The sequence below is a fragment of the Anolis sagrei genome, chromosome 4 (assembly GCF_037176765.1).
Source record: "Anolis sagrei isolate rAnoSag1 chromosome 4, rAnoSag1.mat, whole genome shotgun sequence".
Taxonomy (NCBI): Eukaryota; Metazoa; Chordata; class Lepidosauria; order Squamata; family Dactyloidae; genus Anolis; species Anolis sagrei.
Genome location: NC_090024.1, coordinates 131,420,732 through 131,447,961, shown reverse-complemented (window position 1 = coordinate 131,447,961; position 27,230 = coordinate 131,420,732). Strand labels below are relative to the sequence as shown.

General features: G+C 41.8%; 1 protein-coding gene across 1 annotated transcript; it reads left to right on the top strand.

Moving 5' to 3' along the window:
• The first annotated feature begins 632 nt into the window (after positions 1 to 632).
• Positions 633 to 26,028, top strand: MGST3 (microsomal glutathione S-transferase 3). The gene is made up of 6 exons (XM_060774328.2): positions 633 to 740; positions 10,230 to 10,353; positions 18,572 to 18,645; positions 22,736 to 22,793; positions 24,051 to 24,123; positions 25,824 to 26,028. The coding sequence occupies exons 2-6, from the start codon at positions 10,237 to 10,239 to the stop codon at positions 25,931 to 25,933; spliced, it is 432 nt and encodes a 143-aa protein (XP_060630311.2). The 5' UTR covers positions 633 to 740; positions 10,230 to 10,236; the 3' UTR covers positions 25,934 to 26,028.
• The last annotated feature ends 1,202 nt before the right edge of the window (positions 26,029 to 27,230 follow it).

Genomic DNA, 27,230 nt, shown 5'->3' with positions numbered 1-27,230 from the left:
TTGACAATTTATTCACACTGTCATTACTTGCAGCAATAGCCGATGTAGCAAAGCAACCATGTTGGGGGGGGGTGTTGAATGCTCTCACTAAGGAGGCCAGACTTGGTGGAGGTGGTTGACAGGGGCGGAGCTGCAGGCTATTGAAGGCTGTTCTGCCCCCCCCCCCCCCCCCGTGCTCTTTGCTTCAGCGTGACCTAAGAGGCAGGTTTCAACTCTCCCCCCCCCAAAAAATATGTTTAACCCCCCCCCGAAATTTTCAAAACTCCCCCCCCCCAAAAAAATGTTCAACCCTCCCCGAAATTTTTTACTGGCTACGGCCCTTGCCACATCCACTGTTTTAGTGTGGTGAGATGTGTTCCATACTGGGCATGCATACTCAGCAGCAGAGTAGCACAGCGCAAGGGCAGATGCCTTCACTGTATCTGGATGTGATCCCCAGGTTGTTCCAGTCAGCTTTCGTATGATATTGTTTCTGGCAGAAGCGACCAACATCTGGAGGGCCTGACTGAAGTCCAAAACACCAGGAGGGCCGAAGTTTGCCTATGCCTGAGGCGACTGCTTTAACTGTATCTTAATATAGGGCATTTATGGTCATTCGCTCCTTCTGGGCGGACGTACCGCCCCTTGGGGCGGGAGGGAGGCTGTCGTGGGTCCTTCTGTTCCAGGCGGCAGCATCCGCATTTCTGTCCCAGCCGGGCTCGCGCCTCGCCTCCTCTTCCTGTTCGCCGGACGGAAAAGCGGTGAGTCCCGGCTTTGAGCTCGCGCCAAGGACGGGAGGGGGCAAAAGGAGAGGGGGGCTGCGCAGGACGCATGCGCGAGGAGGGGGCGCACGCGGCTTTTCCTCTCCCCCCCCCCCCCCGAGGCGCGAGCCCTTTTGCGGGGAAATAGACTGGGCAGTCTGTATAGGCAACGGGAATTGGGTTTGCAAGCTGCGTTTCCCCTTAAAGAGACACGGCTCCGGGTTTGAGCGCTGGGCTATAGGACTGGGGACCAGGGCTCCGTTTCCCCGCCCAGCTCAGCCCTGGAAATCCGCTGGGAGGCTTCGAGCTAGTTCTCTCGCTTGGGGGTCGCCACAAACCGGAAATGACGTACAGGCCTATGCCTCCCAGTGGCAGTCTTCGCAGTGGATCTGTACATGACTAGAAACCTCTCTAGCACAGTGGTTCTCAACCTTCCTAATGCTGTGACCCCTTAGTACAGGTCCTCATGTTGTGGTGACCCCCAACCATAACGTTATTTTCGTTATTACTTCATAACTAATTTTGCTACTGTTATGAATTGTAATGTCAATATCTGATATGCAGGGTGTATTTTCAGTCCCTGGAGCAAATTAGGCACAAATACCCGATAAGCCCAAAATTTGAATACTGGTGGGGTTGGCTTGGGGGTGATTGATTTTGTCATCTCGTAATGCTTGAGTGGCTGGGATTTATAGTTCACCTACAATCAAAGAGCCTTCTGAACTCCACCAATGATGGAATTGAATCAAACATAGCACACAGAATTCCCTTGACGAAGAGAAAATACTGGGAAGGTCTGATGGGCATTGACCTTGAGTTTTTGGAGTTGTAGTTCACCTACATCCAGAGAACACTGTGGACTCAAGCAATGATGGATCTCAATATGCCCAAATGTGAACACTGGTAGAATTTGGAGAAAATAGACCTTGCCATTTGGGAGTTGTAGTTGTTGGGATTTATAGTTCACCCACAATGAAATATAAACCCATTGTCCTAATTCCAACAGACCTCTGAGGATGCTTGCCATAGATGCAGGCGAAACGTCAGGAGAAATGCCTCTAGAACATGGCCATATAGCCCGAAAAAACCCACAAGAACCTAGTGATTCTGGCCATGAAAGCCTTTGACAATACACAATGAAATAGTATTCTCAACCCCACCAAACTTCCCACACAGAACCCCCATGACCAACAGAAAATACTAAGTTATCTGATGGTCTTTGGCGACCCCTCTGACACCCCCTCGCGACCCCCACAGGGGTCCCGACCCCCAGATTGAGAAACACTGCTCTAGCACCAACCACATTACACTACTATCTCATAGAATGACAGAACTGGAAGAGACCCCATGGGCAATCCAGTCTAACCCCTCTGCCATAGCACCGTCAAAGCCTCCCTGACTGATGGCCATCCAACCTCTTTAAAAGCTTCCAAGGAAGCCGCTTCCACGAGACTCCGAGGCAGAGAGTTCCACTGTTGCACAGTTCTTATATCTGTATTGTCAAAGGCTTTCATGGCCGGAATCACTGGGTTGTTGTAATTGTTTGGGGCTGTATGGCCATGTTCCAACCTAGCAGTTCTGCCAACCTAGTGGTTCGAAAACATGCAAATGTGAGTAGATCAATAGGTACCACTCCGGTGGGAAGCTAACGGTGCTCCATGCAGTCATGCCGGCCACATGACCTTGGAGGTGTCTATGGGCAACACTGGCTCTTCGGCTTAGATATGGAGATGAGCACTACACCCCAGAGTCAGACATGACTGGACTTAATGTCAGGGGACAACCTGTACCTTTTATGGCCATGTTCTAGATTCTAGAAGCATTCTCTCCTGATGTTTCACCTGCATCTGTAGCAGGCATCCTCAGAGGTAGGAGCCCCTGGTGGCGCAGTGGGTTGAACCCCTGTGCTGGCAGGACTGAAGACCAACAGGTCACAGGTTCAAATCCGGGGAGAGCGTGGATGAGCTCCCATTATCATCTCCAGCTCCCCATTGCAGGGACATGAGAGAAGCCTCCCACAACGATGGTAAAACATCAAAACATCCAGGCACCCCTTGGGCAATGTCCTTGCAGACGGCCAATTCTCTCACACCAGAAGCGACTTGCAGTTTCTCAAGTTGCTCCCGACATGACAAAAAAAAATCCTCAGACGTTTTGAGGTCTGTTGGAAATTAGGAAAATGGGGTTTATATATCTGTGGAAGGTCCAGGGTGGGATAAAGAACTCTTGTCTGTTGGAACTAGGTGTGAATGTTTCAATTGGCCACCTTGATTAGTATTTAATGGCCTAGTAAAAAAAGACAAAACTTGAATCGGAAAATGACCCAGAAACGGCCAAGACAATGGAATGGATGAGGATTTGAACGAGAGGACATCGTTTTTAAATTTTTATTATTCGTTGTTTTTATGTTTAAATGTATTGGAATGTTTCTTTTTTGCTTTATCAATGTATTTTATGGCATCGAATTGTGCCGACTGTGTACTCCGCCCTGAGTCGCCTTCGGGCTGATATGGGCGGGATAGAAATAATGTAAATAAATAAATAAATAAATAGAAGTTTCAAGGTGTGACTTCTTACTGCCTGGGGGAATCCTTTGTTGAGAGGTGATTAGCTGTCCCTGATTCTTTCTGGTCTGGAGTTCCCCTGTTTTTGAGTGTTGTTCTATATTTACACCAACCCAGTTCTTACATCTATCCACTTTAAATGCTGTGGCTTCTTCCTGCAGAATTCTGGGGCTTGTAGTTTAGAGAGGGGCTCATCCAGAGAAGCCCTGGGCCTGCCTAAACTGCAAACCCCAGAATTCTCCAGGAGGCAGTCACATCATTTAGAGGATAAATGCTCAAGTATGATGAAACCCATAGATTTCATTTCCAGATAGAAGGCAGTCACAGCAAGAATTTGCTTGAGGCACCTTACTCTTGACACATTTCTCCCTTTTGCCCTATATTCATGCCTTTTCAAATTCCATAGCACTGTTGGTAACAGCAGATCTCCAATTACAATCTTCCAGTGCAAGGCTTTCCAGTTCTCCCTGTTTATAAGGCTGCTTTCTGCCCTTGCTGCCCTTTCGTGGGCTGCTTATCACTCTCCAAAGCTTTCTTCTGATCAAGTGAGAGTTGTTGCCACTCAAAAGCAGCCTTATAAACATACGGAATATTTTAAAACGGTTATGTGTTTTGGCAATGTTGTAACTCGCCTCGAGCCATGAGGAGAGGCAGGGAAGAAATAAAATTATTGGGTTGTTGTAGGTTTTTTCGGGCTATATGGCCATGTTCTAGAGGCATTCTCTCCTGACGTTTCGCCTGCATCTATGGCAAGCATCCTCACTACCTCTGAGGATGCTTGCCATAGATGCAGGCGAAACGTCAGGAGAGAATGCCTCTAGAACAGTGGTTATCAACTTGTGGGTCCCCAGATGTTTTGGCCTTCAACTCCCAGAAATCATAACAGCTGGTAAACTGGCTGGGATTTCTGAGAGTTGTAGGCCAAAACACCTGGGGACCCACAGGTTGAGAACCACTGCTCTAGAACATGGCCATATAGCCTGAAAAAACCTACAACATGATTCCAGCCATGAAAGCCTTCAACAGAACAATAAAATTGTTGTTGTTGTTGTTGTTGTTGTTGTTGTTGTTGTTAAAGCATAGCCATGTCAGCAGAGGCAACCCTTTGCGGGATCAAATCATTTGTCACTGTGTAACAAAATTGGATTTGTTTTCAGTTCCTGCTTTGAAAGTGTTATTTTCTGTTTGACTGTGCAGTACTTACTTTGAAAGTAGTTGCTATACTCCAGAAACTTTGTTTCTGTGGCTGCCACAAACTAGGTTGAATTGGACGAGACTCTAGGACAGTGTTTCTCAACCTGGGGATCAGGGCCCCTGGAGGGGTCACAAGGGGGGTTTCAGAGGGGTCACCAAAGACCATGAGAAAACACCTATTTCTGATAGTCTTAGGAACCCTTTTGGCAGAGAAGGCTGAAGATCTCTCTGCCTGCCTTTCTCTTCTTTTATGGTGTTGGTGAACTACAACTCCCAGAATTCAAAAACAGCCCTCCAACTCTACTAGTATTCAATGTTGGCCATGTAGGTAGTGTGCCAAGTTTGGTACAGATCAATTGTGGGCTCGGTTCAGAGTGCTCTTTGATTGTAGGTGAACTATAAATCCCAGCAACTACAACTCCCAAATGTCAAGGTCTATTTTCCCCAAACTCCACCAGTATTCATATTTGGGCATATTGAAGATTTGTGCCAAATATGGTCCACATCCATCATTGTTTGAGTCCACAGTGCTCTCTGGATGTAGGTGAACTACAACTCCAAAATTCAAGGTCAGTGCCCACCAAACCCTTCCAGTATTTTCTGTTGATCATGGGAGTTCTTTGTGCCAAATTTAGTTCAATTCCATTGTTGGTGGAGTTCATAGTGCTCTTTGATTGTAGGTGAACTATAAATCCCAGCAACTACAACTCCCAAATGACAAAATCAATCCCTCCCAACCCCACTAGTATTTGAAATTGGGCGTATCTGATATTTGTGCCAAATTTGGCCCAGTGAATGAAAACACACCTTGTGTCTCAGATATTTACGTTACGATTCATAACAGTTATGAAGGAGCAACGAAAATAATTTCATGGTTGGGGGTGACCACAACATGAGGAACTGTATTAAGGGGTCGCAGCATTAGGAAGGCTGAGAAACACTGCTCTAGGAGATATTCATTGGAAAAAACTATAGCAAAATGTGCTGCAGTACATCCTGCAAAAACAACGTTTTTTTTTTACAGTTTAATACACTTCTCCCCGTGTGTTTATGATGATAGAACCAATTAGGAAACAACATTTATAACCCAGGAACTACAATTGTGTTACATAGTATTTTTAATCCTGCCAGGGAAATGCCCAAGTCAGAGCATTATTTTTCCTAGTGCAATTAAAATCCTCCCAAATCACATAATTGCTCACATGGATAACTGTAGAACGGCATCCATGTGCTTTGATTCCCCAAATATGCTTCTCATAAAGATTTAGATGGCCCTACCATTTTGTAACAGTTACGGTAGCTGTAAATTCGTGCCGCTTGTAACTGTTAGAAGAGACAAAGGTTACATAGTGATAGGAGTGTCCTCTGGACTACTGCCATCTACTCCGGGTGAACTTTCTCCCAGCAATAAAGGAGTTGAACTTTGATCCTTGTTCTAGCTTTGCTTGCAGCCAAAGCCCAGGTGCAGAGTACATAGCTAAGAAGGAAGAGCCGTTAATTATAGAAATCTTAAACACTCAGCAATTGTGTATGGTATGTACCCCCTCCCCTTCACCCCTGCAATTAAACTTTAAACCCTACCACTATTTTACACTTTGAAATACCATTTCCGTCCTGCATATAACTCAGTATAAGTACCTAAGAGTAGACTTTAAAAAAATAGGTAAGCTGGGAAGAATGCCTCCTGCTATCCATAGAATAACACACTAATGCACAGACTACGGGAAATAAACCAGATGAACTTGAACTCTTAGGGCCCTTACAGACATGATCTGATTCCAGGTTTTCTGTGTATCCCAAATTACCTGGCAGTGGGGACTCATATAATCCAATTTAAAGCAGAAAACCTGGGGTCAGATCCTGGGATATAGGGCCTGTCTGGAAGGGCCCCTAGTGTAGGGAGGCAAATACAACTTGATAGACATAATTGAAATCTGAGAAGAAGTGGCTAGTGGGGTTCCTCACAGTTCTGTCTTGGGCTCAGTGTTGTTTAGCATTTTTATAAATGACTTTGATTTGATGGTTGAATAAAGATTATGCTTATCAAATTTGCAAATGGCATCTAATTAAGGAAAATGGCTAATATCTCAGTGGCCAAGATTAGAATTCAAAATGACCTTGACAGATTAGAGAACAAAAAATGAACTAAAGATAATAATATAAACTACAGCAAGGTGAATTGTAAGGTACGCAAAGAACCTACAACTGGGCAGGAGAAATGAAATATTCAAATACAAGAGGGCAGATACCTGGCTTAAAAGCAGAAAATGTGCAAAAGGTCTGAATAGATCACAAGATAAACATGAGTCAGCAGTTAATGGCCATAAAGGCAATGCAACTCTAGATTGCATTAGCAGGAATAAAGAACGTTATCACATGGGGTTTATAAGTCGTATTGGAGGCTCTCTGGTCATAAATGAAAAAAATTACAATTGCATGACATTGTAAATTTCCAGCAACTAATCTTCAAGTCATGTTGAAGCAGTAGTTTATGAAAATGGGAATACAAGCAGTCCATGAGTTACAAACATCCGACTTACAAACGACTCGTAGTTAAGAATGGGGTGGAGATGACAGCAAGTGAGAGGAAATCTCCCCATCAGAAAATTCACTCCTGAAACAGTTATCATGGGAAAAAAGGGTTGAAATCTTCTGAACAGGGACATAGATAGTGGAACAAGCTTCATGGGGGTGTTAATCCTTCCCTATGCTGTCCAGTGCTCTCTCTATATATAGAGCACTGGACAGCATAGGGAAGGATTAACACCCCCATGGAGCTTGTTCCGCTGTCTATGTCCCTGTATATATAGAGCACTGGACAGCATATATATAAATGCTCTGTGAATAATGAGTACCTTAAAAACAAAAGAGTCAACAATGGAATTGAATCAAACTTGGCACATATGACTAACAGACAACACTAGAAGGGTTTGGTGGGCATTGACCTTGAGTTTGGGAGTTGTAGTTCACCTACATCCAGAGAGCACTGTGGCCTCAAACAATGATGGATCTGGACCAAACTTGGCACAAGCACTCAATACGGCCAAATATGAACAAAGATGGAGTTTGGGGAAAATAAATCTTGACATTTGGGAGATGTAGTCACTGGGATTCACAGTTCACCTCCAATCAAAGAGCATTCTGAACCCCACGAACAACAGAATCGGGGCAGACTTCCCACACAGAACCCCCATGACCAACAGAAAATACTTAAGGCCATCCAATCCAACTCCCTTCTTCAGGGCAAGAAAACGTAATCAAAGCCCGCCTGACAAAGAGCAATCCAGCCATAGATATAGATAGATATATATGATTCACACACACAGATGTAGTATCATAGATTTGAAAGGGACCCTTAAAGAAGGACACTTATAAGTTGAATGTTCCAGAGTAGACAAACCAGACAATCTCCACATCAACACTGGCATAGAAACAACAAGGAATACTGTTTACTCACAAGCATAAAGGAATTACACATATTAGAAACCATTACTTTATTTTCCAGATCACCAGACTGGGTCACAGCAACGCGTGGCAAGGGATGGCTAGTATATATATATATAAATGTAATGTTCGTTTGTGGGATTAACATAACTCAAAAACCACTAGACAAATTGACACCAAATTTGGACACAAGACACCTAACAACCCAATGTATGTCCTTCACTCAAAAAAATACAGCAGGGAAGACTTAAAAAAAATACAACGCATTCGCAAAACCACATATATATAACCTCAAACACACACATATACATGTGTAAACAAATATATACACACACAAAGCACATATACACACACTGGTCCAACGCGTGACGGGACAGCTAGTCTATATAAATAAAAATGTAATGTTCATTTGTGGGATTAACAGAACTCAAAAACCACTGGACGAATTAACACCAAATTTGGACACAAGAAACCTAACAACCCAAAAAAAATATGATTTTGTCATTTGGGAGTTGTAGTTGCTGGGATTTATAGTTCACCTACAATCAAATACCATTCTGAACCCCAACAACGATGGAATTGAACCAAACTTGGCACACAGTTCTCCCATGACCAACAGAAAATACTGGAAGGGTTTGGTGGGCAGTGTCCTTCGGTTTTGGAGTTGTAGTTCACTTCCATCCAGAGATCACTGTGGACTCAAACAATGATGGATCTGGACCTAACTCTGCACGAATACTCAATATGCCCAAATGTGAACACTGGTAGAGTTTGGGGAAAATAGAATCTTGACATTTGGGAGTTTTAGTTGCTGGGATTTGTAGTTCACTGACAATCACAGAGCATTCAGAACCCCACCAACAATAGAATTGGGCCAAACCTCCCACACAGAACCCCATGATCACCAGAGTGGGCCAGAGCAATGCGTGGCAGGGGACGGCTAGTATGTATGTGTATTTGTGTGTGTGTGTGTATGTGTGTGTGTGTATATATATGTGTGTGTGTGTGTGTATGTATATATATGTATATATATATATATATATATATATATATATATATATATATATGGCTGGAGTTGCACTCAAAAATGTACTTGTTCTGACTTACAAACAAATTCAACTTAAAAACAAACTTACCAAACCTATCTTGTTTGTAACTTGGGGGTTGCCTGTATCCCCGTTTTGGAGCTGCTCACATGCAAAGTGATTTCAGTGATACAGTAATATGAAGCTGTTTCTGCAGCAACTTTGGAGTCATTGGCATGTACTGTGTTCATGTTGTGGGTTGTGAGCTTTCTCAAAGTGCTTTCGATAAGGATTAGGCAGGCAGGTTTGTCTGTCTTAAGCAAAATGGGCTTGCAATGACAGAACCTGTTTTAAGAGCTGCGTGTAAGAATGCCCGTAGTATCCAGGAAGTAAGCGTCTCATGCTATTCTGCTTTGGTTAGACCTCATCTGGAATACTGTGTCACAGTTCAAGAAGGATATCAGTCAATCAGAATGTGTCCACAGAGAAGCCAGGATCAAAGCTCTGGAAACCAAGCCCTTTTTATGACTTAGGTTGCTGGGTATGTTTGGCTTAGAAAAGAGAAGGGTAAGAGGTGACATGATAGCCATCTTTAAATATCTGAAGGGATCTCATGTAGAAAATATAGCCCACTTGTTTTTTTACTGATCCAGTAAATTGAAATGTTAAGAAAAAGAGGTTCCACCTAAATGTTAGGCTTTTTTCTTCTTCTTTTTTACTATAAGAACTCAATAGTGGAACAGATTGCTTCAGCGAGAGGAGGACTTTTTCATCTTTGGGGTTTTTTAAGCAGAAGAGCCTCTTCCAACTCCGAGATTCTATGAATCCATGCTGTTAGGCGTGCAAAGTGTGTTCTGCTTTGGGTTGAACTAGATCAGTGGTTCTCAACCTGTGGGTCCCCAGATGTTTTGGCATTCAGGTCCCAGAAATCCTAACAGCTGGTAAACTGGCTGGGATTTCTGGGATTGTAGGCTAAAACACCTAGTGATTGACAGATTGAGAACCACTGGACTAGATGATCTTTGTAGTCTTTCCAAAGCTAGGATTCTATGACTATGGGACCAGACTTCAGTATGGCCTTGTAACTCCTATTGTAGTACAGTTTGTTTCTTCCTTGTCTTCAGACAGGCAAGTTGCAGGCAGGCTGTGATCTTTATCTGTCTTTTGTCTTCAAAGTAAGCAATACTTGTGTATTATTTTGTGCAGACAGGTGATTGGAATTCTTGAGCAAGGACTGACCTCTAATTTCATTCTCTTCGCAGTGCCAAGATGGTGGTTCTCTCTAAAGAATACGGTTACGTGATTCTCACTGGTGCTGCCAGTTTCGTCATGGTAATGCATCTTGCAATAAATGTTGGAAAAGCACGGAAGAAGTTCAAAGTGGAGGTGAGCATGAAAGGGTGGCTGTCTCAGTGGATATCTTCTATATAAATAAAAAAGTAATATTAGTTTGTGGGATTAACATAACTCAAAAACCATTGGACGAATTGGCACGAAATTTGGACACAATACGCCTCAGTCAACAAGTGACCATCACTCATAACCCCCTCCCCCCCCCCAATAAAGCAGCGGAAAGGACTTAAAAACCCCAAAAAGCTCAATGATGAAAAGCTAAATGACGATACAGAAAAAAGGGAAGGAAGAGGGAGGGAGGGAGGGAGGGATGGATGGAGGGAGGAAGGGAAGGAAGGAAGGAAGGAGGGAGAGAGAGAGAAAGAAGGAAAGAAGGAAAGAAAGAAGCATGGAAGAAAAGAGTGAAGGAAGGAAGGAAGGAAAGAGGTAGAGATGGAAGAAAGGAAAGAAAGAGGAAGGAAAAGAAAAAGGGAAGGAAAGAAAGAGGGAGAGAATGAAGGAGAGAATGAAAGAAAAAAGGGAGGGAAGGAAAGAGGGAGCGAGAAAGGAGGGAAAGAGGGAGGGGAGGGAAGAGAGAAGGAAGGATGGAAGCAAAAAGCGAAGGAAGGAAGGAGGTAGAGAAGGAAGAAAGGAGAGAAAGAAAATAAAGAAAAAGGGGGAACGAAGGAAAGTGGTAGAGAAAGAAGAAAGGAGAGAAAGAAGATAAAGAAAAAGGGGGGAATGAAGGAAAGAGGTAGAGAAGGAAGGAGAAAAGGAAAGAAGGAAAAGGAAGGAAGGGAGGGAGGGAGGGGGGAAAAAAGAGGTAGAGAAGGAAGGAGGGAAAGAAGGAGAGAAAGAGGGAGAGAAGGTTGACCACAGCAACGCATGGCAGGTACAGCTAGTTATACAATTCTTTATTGATTAGTCAATTTTGACCATATCAAAATATGCAAAACATACAAAACATACACATTCAGTAAAACCATATATGAATACAAGGCATCATGGCCTACTGGCCTGTCGCCCCACTCCTAAATAATTGAGCAACTACAAGATCAAAAGATCCAAAGATTAAAAATTGATTAATTCCTTAAAGTAGGGTTTGGGTGGGGGCATGGGTAGGTAAAACTAGTGGCATGTCCATATTAAGTTTTTGAGTTTTGTTGATGGCAGCAAGGTCAGAAATAAAAGCTGAGTAAAATCAATGCTCTTACCAAATTTTTATGGAATTTAACATACAAATTCACATAGAATTGTGTCAGAGAATTTATCATATCGACTTTTATTCTGCTGGGAATCACAATAAGGAAGAAAGAGTAATTGTTCTGATATTTAACAAATTGGGATATATTTTTACATTTGCATTATTTACAGTATATCCTATTTTTTCTCCAGTGAGCTAAAGTCAGCATATATGGCTCCTCCCTACTTTATCATCACAACAATCCTGTAAAATGACTTGAGAGTGTGTCATTGTCCCTAGATCACCTGCTGAGCTACATTTCCCATGGGGACCTGAACCTGGATCTCCTAAATCCAAGTCCAGCACTTTTCGCACTAACTGCATCATCCCACTTTTATTGCCTGCATACATGATATACATAGTCGTTTTTTATTGTGGGACATATGCTACTTTGTTCCTTTTTTGTCATAAAAAAGTTTTTCTGTTTAGGCCTCATATCTGAATACATGCAGAGTTCTTATTCTCTCTCCCGTTCAGCTGATTCCTCTTTCTAGACCCCCTCCCCATGCCACCTATGCAGAGAACCTCAAGATTGCAATCATTTTCTGTACATTTCGATCCTCTCACCAGTACTATCAAGTCAGTCACTGTTGCCTCCTCTCTCTGCCATCAATTATGATCAATTTAGCTGTCATCATTATATAATAACATTGTCATTATTCTGAATCTTCCGTCTAAAGCAGGCATGGGAAAACTTCGTCCCTCCAGGTGTTTTGGACTTCAACTCCCACACTTCCTCACAGCCAGTAAAGTCTAACTTGACACCTAGGCTGGGTATCATAATGAATAATCTGTCTTGCAATGATCATTTAAGAGAAAAGCATGCAAAGCTAAACCTCAGTCCACAAAGCTAATGTTCAAAACCTTGGATATAGAATATGTTTAGCCTGTGTCTAAATTTTGTAATTATTGGCATGGACCTTAATTCTAAGATTAGGATATTCTGGAGACAAGGGGTGCTACATAAAATGATTGTTTTCCAGGTGGCTTCAAGATGAATCTAGATAACATGTAGAACACAGAACTTGGGAAAACAGAATTTAGCTTAAATGAAACTAATCATTATGACTAATTATTGTAACTCATTAAACTTATTGAACTGATTATAAAGCTTAAAAGAAGAAAAACGAATTTTTAACATTGTGCATGGAGAGAAATTTCATTCTTCATGTGGCTCAGCTCGTTCTAGTTCCTTAAAAATATTTTTAAAAATAGCTTGCAGTTTGAAAATGAATTCCCTCAGAATTCTTTTCAAAGCATTACTTTCCTACCAGTAGTGAATAGACACTTCTAATCACATGTGAAAAGGTAACATTGTCTATTATTATTATTATTATTATTATTTTACTGACACAAAAGCACAGTATGTCACAGCAAACATGATCTATATGCTGGATTTCATATCACAAAATCACAAGTCGAACAAGTCAAACACTTCCCAAGCGTCTAGGACTGTGTGATGTGTTTTCGAATGATGTGCGCAGATCCAAGTAAGCTGGCCTTTTGCAGTTGAATCAATCAATCAATGATTTATTACGGTCTTTGACCAGCACAGTATAGAATGGGGCACCGGTGCCCAAGGAAGGGAATCGCAGTTCCCAAGTAAGGTTCAGGTATAAAAGCAGATTAAAAACATATTATAAAAGAGACAAATTAAAAAGATAAAACAGACTAAACTTACAGTTTAAAGTGCATGTATGAATCTAAAATAGGGGGACGGCTAATAATAAATATCAGACAACTGGGAAGCTCTAAAAAGGGATGAGAGGGGAGCATTTACAGCATTTCAGTTATTACAAATCATTCTAACTATATTCCCGGCAGTAAGTTGCCTGGTGGAGTCAGTCATCAGCCGTCTAATATTGATTGCTGCTGCACAGAACTTGGCAACACTATAGGTTGTCGCAGAGCAAGAGTCCGAAAGGAACAGGAGGGTGTAATATCTTTCAGTGCGCCCTGGATGTTTTAAAAGCCATGGAGTGATGAAATTAGCTCTAATGTCTCTATAGAACACACATTGGAGGAGCACATGTTCAGTTGTTTCAATGTAGCCAGACTCACACGGGCAAAGTCTCTCTTGGGCAGGGGTCTTCCAGTACCTCCCCTCCAGTACTGCCGATGGAAGGGCATGACATCTTGCCAAAGTGAAAGCTCTTCGGTGTTTAGGCACTTCCAGGTTTGCTAAGTAAGCCATGGGAGCGATGAGATATCTGTTATCTTCGCTAATGATGAATTCTGGAGAGCAGGCTAAGTCTGATTGTCGCTCTATATCCAGGATCTGTTGTCTAATAAGATCCTTGGCTTGGTCCCATCCTATACCTAGCAGTTGTCCTTGAGAGAAGCCTAGAGTTGCGATTTTGATTGCCACTGCCTTATTCCATGTAGACTGAAATTCATCTCTCAGAGTTAACAGAGCAAGGCCACATGTTGAGAAAGACAGATGCAGCCAATAATTGAGGGTGGCTGTCCACACTCTCTTTTGCAGTTGACAGATAGTGATTTTGTCAATGTTTATTGTTTCCAAATGCCAGCTGAGATCTTTTGGCATGGCACCCAATGCGCCAATGACCACTGGGACCACCTGTACTGGTTTATGCCAGAGCCTTTGCAATTCGATTTTGAGGTCTTTATTACTATTACTATTACTATTATTATTATTATTATTATTATTATTATTATTTTGACACAAAAGCACAGTATGCCACAGCAAACGAGATCTATATGCTGGATTTTGTACCAAAAATTCACAAGTTGAGCACTTCCCAAGCATCTAGGGCTGTGTGATGATGATGATGATATTATTGATGATATTATTATTATTATGTTTGCAAAAGGAATGTCATTATTTAATGTCATTATTTTTCATTACCTTCCAAAGCAATATGTATGCATTGCTTTCAAGTTCTGGCCGAAGCCACGGAAGGGCAACCTTCCTATCAACAAAGAGAGTCCAGCAGTAGTTGTAAGGAACAAGGTAGCCTCCCAGATAATCTGTGGACTAGATTAGATACACCCTTTTGGATACTCCGAGAGTGGGTTGAAAAAAAAAAGCCTTTTTTAGCCCTCAATGCCTATGTTTCCCCTGTGCTTGAGAATTAGAACTTGATGGACTCCTTACAGTAGTTTTGGAAAGTAATACAATTCACTGTTCTGGTGAGTATTTTAAGATTCTTCCGCTCACCTTTCCTTGTTGCCAAAGTAAGATATAAAACTTTCACTCATAAAATCTTGCAGGAAAATCTCAAAGGAAGACAACTTTCAAAGTGTAAAATGGTTTAAACTCTTTTGGAAAGCTTTGATAGTTGGGAAGAGAGCCAAAGGGTGTAACTGCTCACTTTGGTGAGTCAGAAGTCTGACTCAGGGCCTTAACTGCTAACAGATGGAGCTGGAAGAGTGGCTACTTTTGTATTGCTGAAAGAAGCTAACTGCAACACAAAGCAAGAGGACAAAAGCACTGCCATAAAGCCCATTTGAGGAGGCAATGAACAAATAAATACCCTAGGAACTGGCCTTGCAAGTATTTTCTCTAGGCTCAGCTTGCGGCGTCTCTGAAGGGAATAAGAGTCGTTACTCTAACTGTTGTGAACCAGAAGCCTTAACAGAGCCAAACACAAGGGTAAAGGCCCAACAAAGTTTATTAAAGTAACAAAAATAGCTTAGAAACACTTAACTCAGTGTTACTAGCAAAAACTGAAAGTCTGTAGCAAAAAGCCAAGCAAAAAACACAACTTGGAATATAATCTGGATTATACTGGAATATAATCTGGGATAACAAAAAGTATCAGCAAACTGCTTCAAAAACACAGAGTCCAATAAACATCAATAAACAAGGTAGGAGCAAGCAAAAACGTAGTCTAGAAACAGTCCAAGGTCAAGGCACGTCCAGAAGAAGCTGTAGCAGTCCAAAGCGCGAAGTCGTCGTCCCAAAAACAATCCGAAGTCAGCAGGAAGATAGCAGTCAGCACTTACAGGTTTCCAGATGGTAGAAGCACGGAAACACAGAGATCTGCAGTCCCAGGACCCAAGGCGAGAGTAATGGCAGCAACAAAGTCCCAAGCCCAATACAGCACTTTGCCTACTGCAAAGTTCCAATAGTTTGATACCTTACTTTAATCCTATAACTCCTCATCAGAGGTGGAGCTGGACTCCACCCTGTCTTCATCACTCTCAGGTGCCTTTGCTTCTACAGCTGCTCGCCACCGCCCGTCCCTCCAACTTTTCCAACATCTATCAAGACTTAGATCACCCCATGTATTTCCAGGTTGCCAGTCTCCTGAAAACCCTTCAAACTCCTCACTTGATGTGGGTTGGGTACATATGTCCCTGATCTCTTGTACACGGGTCCAATCTAACCCATCCTCCTCCCCGTCATCCCTCCCAGTCCCATCACTCCTCATGAACCCCATGAAGTCTTCCTCATCAGTTGGAGCATTAAGTATTTCCCGGATACGTTCCCTTTCATGTTCCTCATCTGACTCTTGATCCCGAGTAGCCCGTTTCAAGTCTCTGCCCCCATCTCCCTCCTCCTCCATTTCAGAATCTGAGAAACCTTCAAATGATTCAGAATCTGTAGGTGTCATGAATATGTCCCTAATTCGCTTCCTTTGCTGCTCTTGATCCAGCACCTGAGCAGCCCTCTTTCCCCACCTACTACCAGTTGTAGCTTGCTCAACACACTCTACTGCAACAATAACAGTAGCATTAACCTTTTCTGTGCCTTCTTGTCATTGTGCTTTTTCATTAATTGTTTTGATTAATTCATAGTAAGAGCATCTTGTGAGCATTTTGTTTCATTACAGTTGGAAAATACTTTCTAGACAAGTACGAGATAAGCAGAGATTCCACCTCATTCCTGGTGGCATAAAACTTCGCTTGCTTGAGCCATTTGAATTAACCAAGTTTGTATTTAAAATGTTTCTTTGAGTGCATGCTACTCCATGCGCCATATCCAGGGATCAACCTGTTGACTGCAGCACTTTGGGAAGGAAAGCTTCCCTCTTCTGCTGCTTTGGCCCATATCTTTATACTTTAAATTAGATGCAGTAACTGAAGGGGATGAAAAGGAGGGAAAGAGGAACATGTCTTAAGAGGAGTTGGCCCAGGGGAAGTTCTTTCCATAGACCTTGGCCAATCTGCAGCTGGTAAACATTTGGGATTTGAGGGGGAAGCATAAAAGTACTGTCTGTGGATGAGCCAAATGCAGACTGTTCCATATAGCAGGCCAAAATAGCTCATGGCGATGCAAGAACATGTGGTCCGAATGTGGTTTGCCTATGTGGTTTGCTCCTTTATGTCAAGGCATATGAACTATGATAATAGAATTTTTGAGTGGAGAGGTATCTTGGTGGTCACGTCATTTGGTCCTCTTTCCAGGGCTGTGATATACTGGTCTTGGCTGAAGAATGGTTTCAGCTGAGTTGCAATCTCATATTGTGAATTCTTAAAGCAAGCTGTTTCACATATGCTTGATAGAGGATGACAGCTCTGACATAATTCAAAGAACAAATCTGGCTTGTCTAACTAAATGCCACAATCTCCAAGTAAGCCAGACTTCTCCCAAAACCTCCGGATGTAAGATCTTGCATGCGATGAGAAATCTCCAAGAAGAAAGCCCTTCATGGTGCATGTTGATTGAAATGCTAACCAAATAACACATACAAGTAATATAGCAAACACATGTTTACTTACTCCACGGACATTAAGATCGTCCGGGGAGGCCCTGCTCTCAGTTCCGCCTGCGTCACAGGCACGGTTGGCGGGGACGAGAGACAGGGCCTTCTCGGTGGTGGCCCCTCGGCTATGGAACGCCCTACCCATTGACATCAGACAGGCCCCTTCACTACTGGCATTTCGGAAGAAGCTTAAAACCTGGCTCTTTGAGCAAGCATTTGGCTAATCAGCGCAATTAAACATAGGATGACGGTAAACTGAACATAGGAACGGCTCAAGGATTATGAGATTGGATTTCATTTGTGATCGAGGCATTATGTATGATTGTTGTGTGTTTGCTTCTGTGTATGATGTGTTTTAACTGTTATTGCTATGTTAATTAATATTGTGTAAACCGCATTGAGTCACCTAATTTAGGTTGAGAAACGCGGTATAGAAATAAAGCAAATAAATAAATAAATAAATAAATACTTATGTAGGCAATCCCTCGTTGGCCGAGTAGGATAGTCTTCCATAATCAGTATTCTTGTGGGTCCGTAGGTGACTGTGGAGCCCTATTCTGGATCTGCATCTTCTCCCGCAGTGAGGGCATTAGTTTCCAGGTGGAAGGCGGTCTCGGTCGGGGTTGGCTTGATGTGCCTTCCTCTTGGCACATTTCTCCCTTCCACCCTCCATTCGTGCCTCTTCAAATTCTACAGCACAGCTGGTCACAGCTGACCTCCAGCTGGAGCGCTCAAAGGCCAGGGCTTCCCAGTTCTCAGTGTCTATGCCAGAGTTTTTAAGGTTGGCTTTGAGCCCATCTTTAAATCTCTTTTCCTGTCCACTGACATTCTGTTTTCCGTTCTTGAGTTCGGAGTAGAGCAACTGCTTTGGGAGACAGTGGTCGGGCATCCGGACAACGTGGCTGGTCCAGCGGAGTTGATGGAGGAGGACCATCGCTTCAATGCTGGTGGTCTTTGCTTCTTCCAGCACGCTGACATACACTGGCAAGCATAAAACATTAACTTGGCAGTAAAAATACTGTAGGGTATTCATGGTAGCAGTAATTAATTTATGGCTGGAATCACTGGGTTGTTGTAGGTTTTTCGGGCTATATGGCCATGTTCTAGAAACATTCTCTCCTGACGTTTTGTCTGCATCCTCACAACCTCTGAGGATGCTTGCCATAGATGCAGGCAAAACATCAGGAGAGAATGCTTCTAGAGCATGGCCATATAGCCTGAAAAACCTACAACAACCCAGTAATTAATTTCTTTGTGTGTCTACATTAAAGTATTCTTCAGTCTCTAAATTGTACCACACATACTGGTTGATGGAGTGGGAACATGTATTAATTTGTGTTTTTTTTCTCCTCAACAGTACCCAAACATGTATAGTACAGACCCTGAAAATGGTCACCTCTTTAACTGTATCCAGAGGGCACACCAGAACACGTGAGTAGTCTCTGATGCATTTATTCTTAGTTTCTCAACTCAGGGTTCATCCAAGCTTGCCCATTGACTAAACACAGTGAGCTTGCCTGTCTGCTAGCTCCCTACTGAGACAACCCCACGGCCCATCCAGAAAGAAAGGGGTTTCTGCTGCGAGGACAAGAATGTGAAAGTACAAACAAGGACAACCTACACTGCCATCAGTAGCTGTGTCTATATAGCAAGGCCTTCAGTACCAGAGTCTGTGGCTAGGTTGGAGATGATCTGGAATATACACTGTATTTTCCAAGCCGCCCATTTTTCTTACCCCAAGAAGCAATGGTCTGCACAGAGATGGCTGCTCATGTAGTAGTGGCACTGTCTCTTTGGCTGTTTGTGTTTGTGTCCTCAATCTAGAGTAAGAAAAGGGTGCCACACTGTTATCGTCCTCATCATTCTTCTCTCTTGATGGATGGGAGGTTGTTAGACCAGTGGATGAGAAGGGAATCAGCCTCAGCTGTATTATTATTATTATTATTTGAAACACAACATGATGAGTCCACAGCAGACACTCTACTGGCTGTTGAATTGGATCACACGTCGGACACTTCCCAAGTGTCTAGGACTGTGTGATGTATCAGCGAATAATGCGTGCAGATCCCAGTAAGGTGGCCTTCTGCAGCTGACAGATGGTAATTTTGTCAGCGCCAGTTGTGTTAAGTGCAGGCCAAGGTCTTTAGGCACTGCACCCACTGTGCTGATCACTACTGGGACCACCTTTACCGGTTTGTGCCAGAGTCTTTGCAGTTCGATTTTTAAATCCTCATATAGTGTCAGCTTTTTCAGTTATTTCTCTTCAATCCTGCTGTCACCTGGGATTGTGACATCGACGATCCATACTTTGTTTTTTAACACGATTGTGAGATCAGGAGTATTATGCTCCAAAACTCTGTCTGTCTGAATCCGGAAGTCCCAGAGGAGTTTGGCGTGTTAATTCTCTGTAACTATTATTATTATTATTATTATTATTATTATTATTATTATTATTCAGCAGCTGAGCACTACTTCTGCATCTCCCCCTTCTGTAAAAAAAGTGTATCTAGTTCTGAATACCATAGTTCAAGAAGGATATCAGTAAGATGGAATGTGTTCAGATATGGACAACTAAGGTGATCAGAGGTCTGGAAACCAAACCTTTTAGGGAATGACGTGGGTACTTGGGTATGTTTAACTTGAAGAAGAAAAGACTAAAAAAAAGTATGACTGCTATCTTTATCTGAAGGGATGTCATGTAGAACACAATATGAGCCTGTTCTGTGCTCCTTTAGAAACTAAAAGATGAACCAATGGGTTAAAATTACATGAAAAGAGATTCCACCTAAACACAGGAAGAATGTCTTTACTATAAGAGTTAATTGGCAATGAAATTGGCTGTCTTGGAAAGGTGGTGGATCCCCTTTCTTTGAAAATCTTTTTAAAAAGAGGTTGAATGCACATCTTTTAGGAGTGACTATAATTGTGTATTTTTAGATGGCATGGAATTAGCTAAATTTGCCATTGTGACCCCTCTGAACTTCAAGATTCCTTTAAAAATCTGGCAGAAATCAGATGGCTTGCAAAATAAGTTCTGCTACCATTACTCTTTCCTTATTACTTTTTGGTGAAGTACTGTAGTACCCTGAGGCAGAGAATTCCCTGTTCTGGACAGCTAGATGGGTCCATGGCATTTCTCCAGTCTGTCAAGATCGGGTGTGGAGTAGCAAATCTAAACTGTCCATCACACCACAGCTTGGGGCAATTACTAATGAGAGAACTGGCCTTGTGTCAGTTGGATGTGTCAAATGTATAAGCACGCCAGATATACCACTTTCTTCTCTGAAAAGGATAAAATACATGCCAACACTTGAATGCATCAGTTAGACTTTTATCCTGCATGGTAGAAACCTAAATCACTGCAAACTGTGTTTTGAAGAGTAGAGCTCATGTAAAAGTCAGTAAGAACTACAGTCCTTTGGAAATGTTCAGCTTTGAAGACTGAAGAGTGCTGAACACATAAGCTAGCATGATAGTCCTTTCATATAGATGACTCATAGTTAAGAACGGGGGCGAGACAACAGGAAGTGAGAGAAATCTAACCCAAGGCACTCTTGAAAGAGTTATCATGGGGAAAAAGTGTCTCCACTGAAGTTTTGTCACCAATCCTGGCTTCCACAGCAAGCCAATTTTTTCAAAATTATCACAGGGACAGAAAGTGAGGGGAAATCTTCTGAACAGGGACACAGGCAGCAAAATAAATACTACAGGTGTTAATCCTATCCCTGTGCTATCTAACTATCTAACTAACTAACTAATATATATGGATGGCTGAAGTTACACTTTAAAAATGTACCTGTTCCGACCAGAGGTGGCCCTAGGTAATTTTCAACAGTAAGCAAACAGTATTTTGGTGCCCCCCCCCCCAACCAATCATTTATATATATTTTCTGTTCGTCATGGGAGTTCTGTGTGCCATATTTGGTTCAGTGCCATCATTGGTGGAGTTCAGAATGCTCTTTGATTTTAGGTGAACTATACATCCCAGTAACTACAACTCACATATGTCAAGGTCTTATTTTCCTCCAAGAGCGCCTCAAGAGCGCCCCTGGGCAAATCAACTATACTGCGAATGCTTACTTTGCGTAATGGGTTGAGCCATCCCTGGTTCCGACATACATACAAATTCAACTTAAGAACAAACCTACAGAACCGATATTGTTCGTAATTTGGGGGCTGCCTGTATTCAATTTATTTATACGCTAGTTTTCTCCCAATACAAGATTCCTTGCATACTGGCTTTGTACATCTCCATTGATTTTTTCTTCTCCCCTTATGCCATGTGATATTCTTCCCTACACCCAATAATTTGTTTATGATAGCTAGAATGTTTGCTCCCATAGGGAGGCATATGATGCTACAGGAGGGCATTGTGAAGAACATAGGTACAAATCTGTAGTGCTTTACCACACAGAGGTCCTCTTAAGTTTTTGTAGCACCTTGATGGTCCTTTTTGACCCCATTTCGGAAGAGTTCCTCCCTCACAAATAATCCGCTCCACTGCCGTCTCACCCCGATTTTACCTTTAGTATTTTATTCTCATCATCATCATCATCATCATCATCATCATCATCATCATATTTAATTACTTATTAATCGCCCTCCATCCAAGAATGCTCTAGGTGATTTACAGCTAAATTGTAAAAGATAAAATACATACATATAGAAATTAAAAATTAACAGAGATCGAATGCTCTAGTAAAAAGCCAGGTCTTAAGTGCTAGAGTAAAAGGTCCTAAGTCACGCATGGCTCTCATATAGGGTGGCAAGGAATTCCATAAGGCAGGGGCAGAAATAGAAAAAGCCCTGTACATGCGGCCAGCTCACTGTATTATGAATGATTTTATTGTAATTTTACATTGTTTGCTGTATTCTTATAGTTTATATTTTATGTAATTTATTATGTTGTTGTTTATGTTTTGATTTCATTTATTGTATTGCGTTGTTGGGCTTGGCCTCATGTAAGCCGCCCTGAGTTCCCATTGGGGAGATGGTGGCGGGGTACAAATGAAGATGATGATGATGATTATGATGATTATTATTATAATCCATCATCTACATTTGTGGGTTAAGCATTCTCAAATTTGATTATTTGTGGATGTCTATATTTGCTGCGATCTCTGCTGCTGCCCGACTTGTGACTGAAAAAAGTTGTTCTCTCGGCATATGGTCAACTTCTATTGGAGAATCTGGAAATCCCAAAATAAGTGTTATCTAATGTAAAAAAACAAAAACAGGCCTATATGTGCAGTTTTCTCATTTTGGTGGAGGGTTCTACACCCCTAATCCCTGCTTGGTTTTGCCCTTAAAAGAATAGGATCATTGCAAGTATGCCAAAAACTATTCATGGGCAGATGGATACTCTCGCTTCTTTGAGGTATGCTATGGTTCAGAACTATGTTTAGACCTTTATCATTTGGTTCAGAATTACGTTCAGACCCGTATCTGTTGGTAGTTGTGATCCACATCTACAGATCATTAATGAGAACAAGTCTCCAATAATTTCTGTTTGTATTTTCAGGCTAGAAGTGTATTCTCCCTTCTTGTTCTTCCTTGGAATTGGTGGGCTCTCCCATCCGGTAAGTAAGCAATCTTTTTTTAATCCACAACTTGCTCAAGAACTGTCAGAGTATTTTGTTTGACTAGCTAGAGAGTGCTCTCTTTCAAAACCAGGGTTTGGTTGCAAAGCTTGAAGTATTTCATTCTCTGCTTCTATACACTTCCTCCATATGGTTGGATGTCACTCCTCTACAAAATGTATGCTTTCAGATATTTCTGAATTATGGTGACCCTAAAACAAAGCTATCATGGAGTTTTCTTGGTTAGATTTGTTCATAGGGTGACTTCTTTGCTTCCTCCGAGTCTGAGAGAGCATGACTTGGGCAAGGTTGCCCGTGGGTTTCTATGCTATGTAGGGAGTCAAACCCTGGTCTCAAATGTCATAATCCAATGTTCACACTAGCTTTCCTTCCACCACTTACTTTGTTTTTATAGCACAAGTAGCAACTAATAAAATAGATAGAGTGCTTTCACAATAGATTCTATGCAATGACCATCGTTTTGAAATATGAGCAATAGTTTGAAGAACTTTCAAATTAATTCAGTACATTAATAAAATATTAATATAATTTAGTTTTTAAAACATCAAATTAAGCATTAAAATGCTACATTTTCAATATAATTTAAAATTATTGAAAATACCAAGTAACAGATTCATATAAAAATGACATTTATTTATTTATTTATTTCCTATACTTATACCCCACCCTTCTCATGAAATTTTAAAAAATATATTTGAAAATATTGGGAGTAGTGAAGTAACATTCATCATTTTTTCCAAAACTAAAGTCTATTTTTGAGTATTTCTCCTTTCTTCCTTTACTCCCTTCTCCTATAAAAGAAATGTCAAGAGTTAAGAGGAGTTCAATTTTCAAGTACAAATTTATATAAAATGATACAGGTTTCATTATAATCCATGGCCTATGGGGAGTCTAGATTATATTCTGTGTTCATTGTTATGTGCCTCTGTACATAAAGAGAGATTTGTGCCCCAATGTCAAATGGAAAATCTTGTTCAAACTTTATTTGATTCAGTGTCATGAGTGTTATATTCAGGTATTAGCTTCTTGAGTAAGGAAATGCTTGGACATCCATCCGCTCCCCATTGCTTTTCTCATATAGAAACCAGAGCGATCATGGGAAAAGGTTCATGTCTTTGAAAAACCCCTGCATTAATACCTGAAGAATTATAATTTTCTGGTTCCTCTCTCCTCCACTGGACATCTAGTTACTTGTGAAACTCCCAAGTGTATACCAACTGTTTGTTTTCTTTCCAGCGTGCTGCTACAGGACTTGGTGTGGCATGGATTATTGGAAGACTGCTCTATGCCTATGGCTACTACACAGGAGGTGAGAGTCTAGACTATGAACTGCATTTGGTGCAAGTTTGGTCCACCTTAATGATTCATTAGATAGAAGTTGGTTTTTCTATAAAACCAACTTCTTTGTGCATCCAATTCCTCATTTATATACTGTGTGAAATAGCTAAAGTATCCTATTTAAAGTATCCTATTAAGATTGTCTCCCCCCCCCCCCCCCCATTTTTAAAAAAGTAGCAAACTATGTCTATATTAAGTCAGGTTTATCTGATTTCACTGGGCAACACACATTTTGGTGCCACAAATGTTAGATCTGTTTCTGGGTATATTTGATTTGCTGATCCCTAAAATGGCATGAGTATTCCTCTATCAGCTATACTACAACTAATAATAATAATAATCTATACATATAATAAAAGTGAAAATATGTATGTGTGTGTGTGTAGCCGTGTGTCCACTTACACAGATAAGCACCTGCCTCCACAAACAGCTATAGCTCCCACCCCTCAGGAGACACCAATGGCCCTCTGTAACAAGATGAAGGAGGAAATTACAGGTGATGAGAGAGAACAATGTGTGTGTAATGGTAGGTTTGCTGCCACCACCCCAAATTACAGTTTGAGGAATTGTCTTGTTGTTGTACTAGAGGTAAAATGTCCCTATACACTGGCTCTTCCTTTTGGCTCCCTTTCTGGTGACTGAACTGTAGATATGTGGAGGCTTACTGGATCTAACCTTATATGATGAAACAAGACTGAGGCAGATTAACAGTAAACTAGAGAATAGGTTTATTGAAATATTTGAAGCAAACAACTGACTACTGAGAGGTACATACACGTAATTTGTTTCTGAAGCACAGACTTATTAAGCAAATGGTTTCTTTAGAAGGAGTAACTTTTCCTTAACATGAGCTACTTTCCTCACACTATCCTGTAATATGTAACAGTGTGATTCTTTGGCCAGCCACCTCTGGCTGCCTTACAGAGTATCTAGGTTTCCCATGGACTACCCTGACCTATAGCGAAATAAACCCACTTGTATTCTGTCCTAATACAAGTAAGCAAGCCTTCACTTTGACTGCTCTAGTCAAACTATACAGAAGCACTTGCTCTTTAATTATTCCCTAACAGGCTAATTCCTAGCTCACTAAGAAACTCTCTTCTCCCTGTCTGAAATCCTAATCTTTTCTCTGCTATCTCAAATCCTTCTCTCTCCCTTCTGTCAGAAATGACAGCCTATTTACACTCTCCTTCAACTCCTCCCCTTGGGGTCTGAACCAATCAGGAGTTAGCTGACTCCTCCCCTTGCCTCTCTGCCTATACCATCATGTCTGCCATCCTGAGCTGCCTTCCCAACATGGAGGCCAGCTCACGGACTTCCAGGCTGCAGCCTACGAAGAAAAGGTATGAGTTCATTACACCCTCCCTCCAATGGCATTGCAGGTTATAGTAAGCGCCATGAACATGCCGATGTCCTCCACAAACACCATACTGCCCACCACCCAAGTGAAGGTTTTATATGGGACAATTTCATCCTAGATTTATGTGTTTCCTGTACCATAGACACCCCAGTTTTTCTTACTCTCTCAACTGATGTGGGGTTTGCATGACCCAGTCCACTGCCTCTCCCTTAACCCTTTCCTATTCTGGACAACAAAGAGAGATTCTTTGCAACAAATAAATACAACTTTTTAATAAAAAGTGATGTGACTATTCTATCTTTGCCTTACAGATCCCAAGAAACGAAACCGGGGTGCTCTTGGTTCATTTGCGCTCCTTGGATTGGCAGGAACCGCTGTTTGCACAGCCTCCCAGCTTCTTGGTTGGAACTGCAGAGAATAAAGATCACGTCCTCTTTGGCTGCTGAAAAGTCTAAATCTTTCCATAATACAATTTTTATTTTAAAAATAAACTGACATTGAAAACTTGGTATATAATTGCATGACTTCTTCCTGCCCAAGAAGTTGATAAAACTTGATGGTTTATTGGTTTTCTTATTCATGAGACTACAAATGCTTTGTGGCAGGCACCATTAGTACCTCAACTCCTCTCTTACCTTGTAACTACTGCTTAGCAAGAACCATGGCATTCTCAGATGTATCTCGAGACATATCAAAAGCCAATTTTCAGTTTTGTGTAACAGAGCCTGAAAGGTGAAGAATCTGAGGCATTTTAATGTAGCTTGACATCTTTCTCCCCCATTAGCCTTTCACATTCCAGTGAAATGCTCCAGGTCTTTTGGACTTCTAGCTCCCAGAAATCCCAGTCAGCTTACCGACTATTAGGAATTGGGAAAGTTGAAGTCCAAAACACCTGGAGGGCTGAAGTTTGCCCATGCCTGGATTAGGGGAACAGGGATTCCTGGTGTTGGGTTAATGCAAGACTCCATTATCATTCCTGTTTGGACTTTGCTGGTTTACAGTTACTCAGTTAATGGCTTATACTACCTTTCGATGGCAAACCAGAGCTGGATTTGGTATTATCAACCCTCTGACTGGTATAGAGAAAATGCTCCTTAGCATTTTCTGTAAGATGATACATCGGCCCTCTTTGGCTTGGAAACCAATTGCAAGGCTGGAGACAGACACACTTGTCATGGGATGGTAGACCACTGGTCACAGCAAAAGTATAAGATACAAGGATAGACACAAATTAATCACTTCATCCTGAGTGTGTTCTCTCAAGGCTTAGATAATAGTATGGACATTATGTGATATATGTGTGCATAAGGGATCTTTTAATATGTCTTGTCCTCTGAGGAGCGGCTTAAAGAGTTTGGCATGTTTAGTCTGCAGAAGAGAAGGTTCAAAGTGGACATGAGAGCTATGTTTAAATATTTGAAAGGATGTCATAATGAAGAGGGAGCAGGCTTGTTTTCTGCTGCCCTGGAGATTACGACTCAATGGGTTCAAATGACAGGAAAGGAGATTCCACCTGAACATTGAAAAGGACTTCCTGATTATAAAAGCTGTTCAGCAGCGGAATGCTCAGTCTCAGTGTGATAGAAGTTCTTTCTTATGAGGCTTGTAAACAGAAACAGGATGGCCATCTGTCGGGGGTGCTTTGACTGTGCTTTTCCTGCACAGCAGAGGGTTAGAGCAAATGGCCCATGTGTTGTCTTCCAACTCTGACTCTCAAC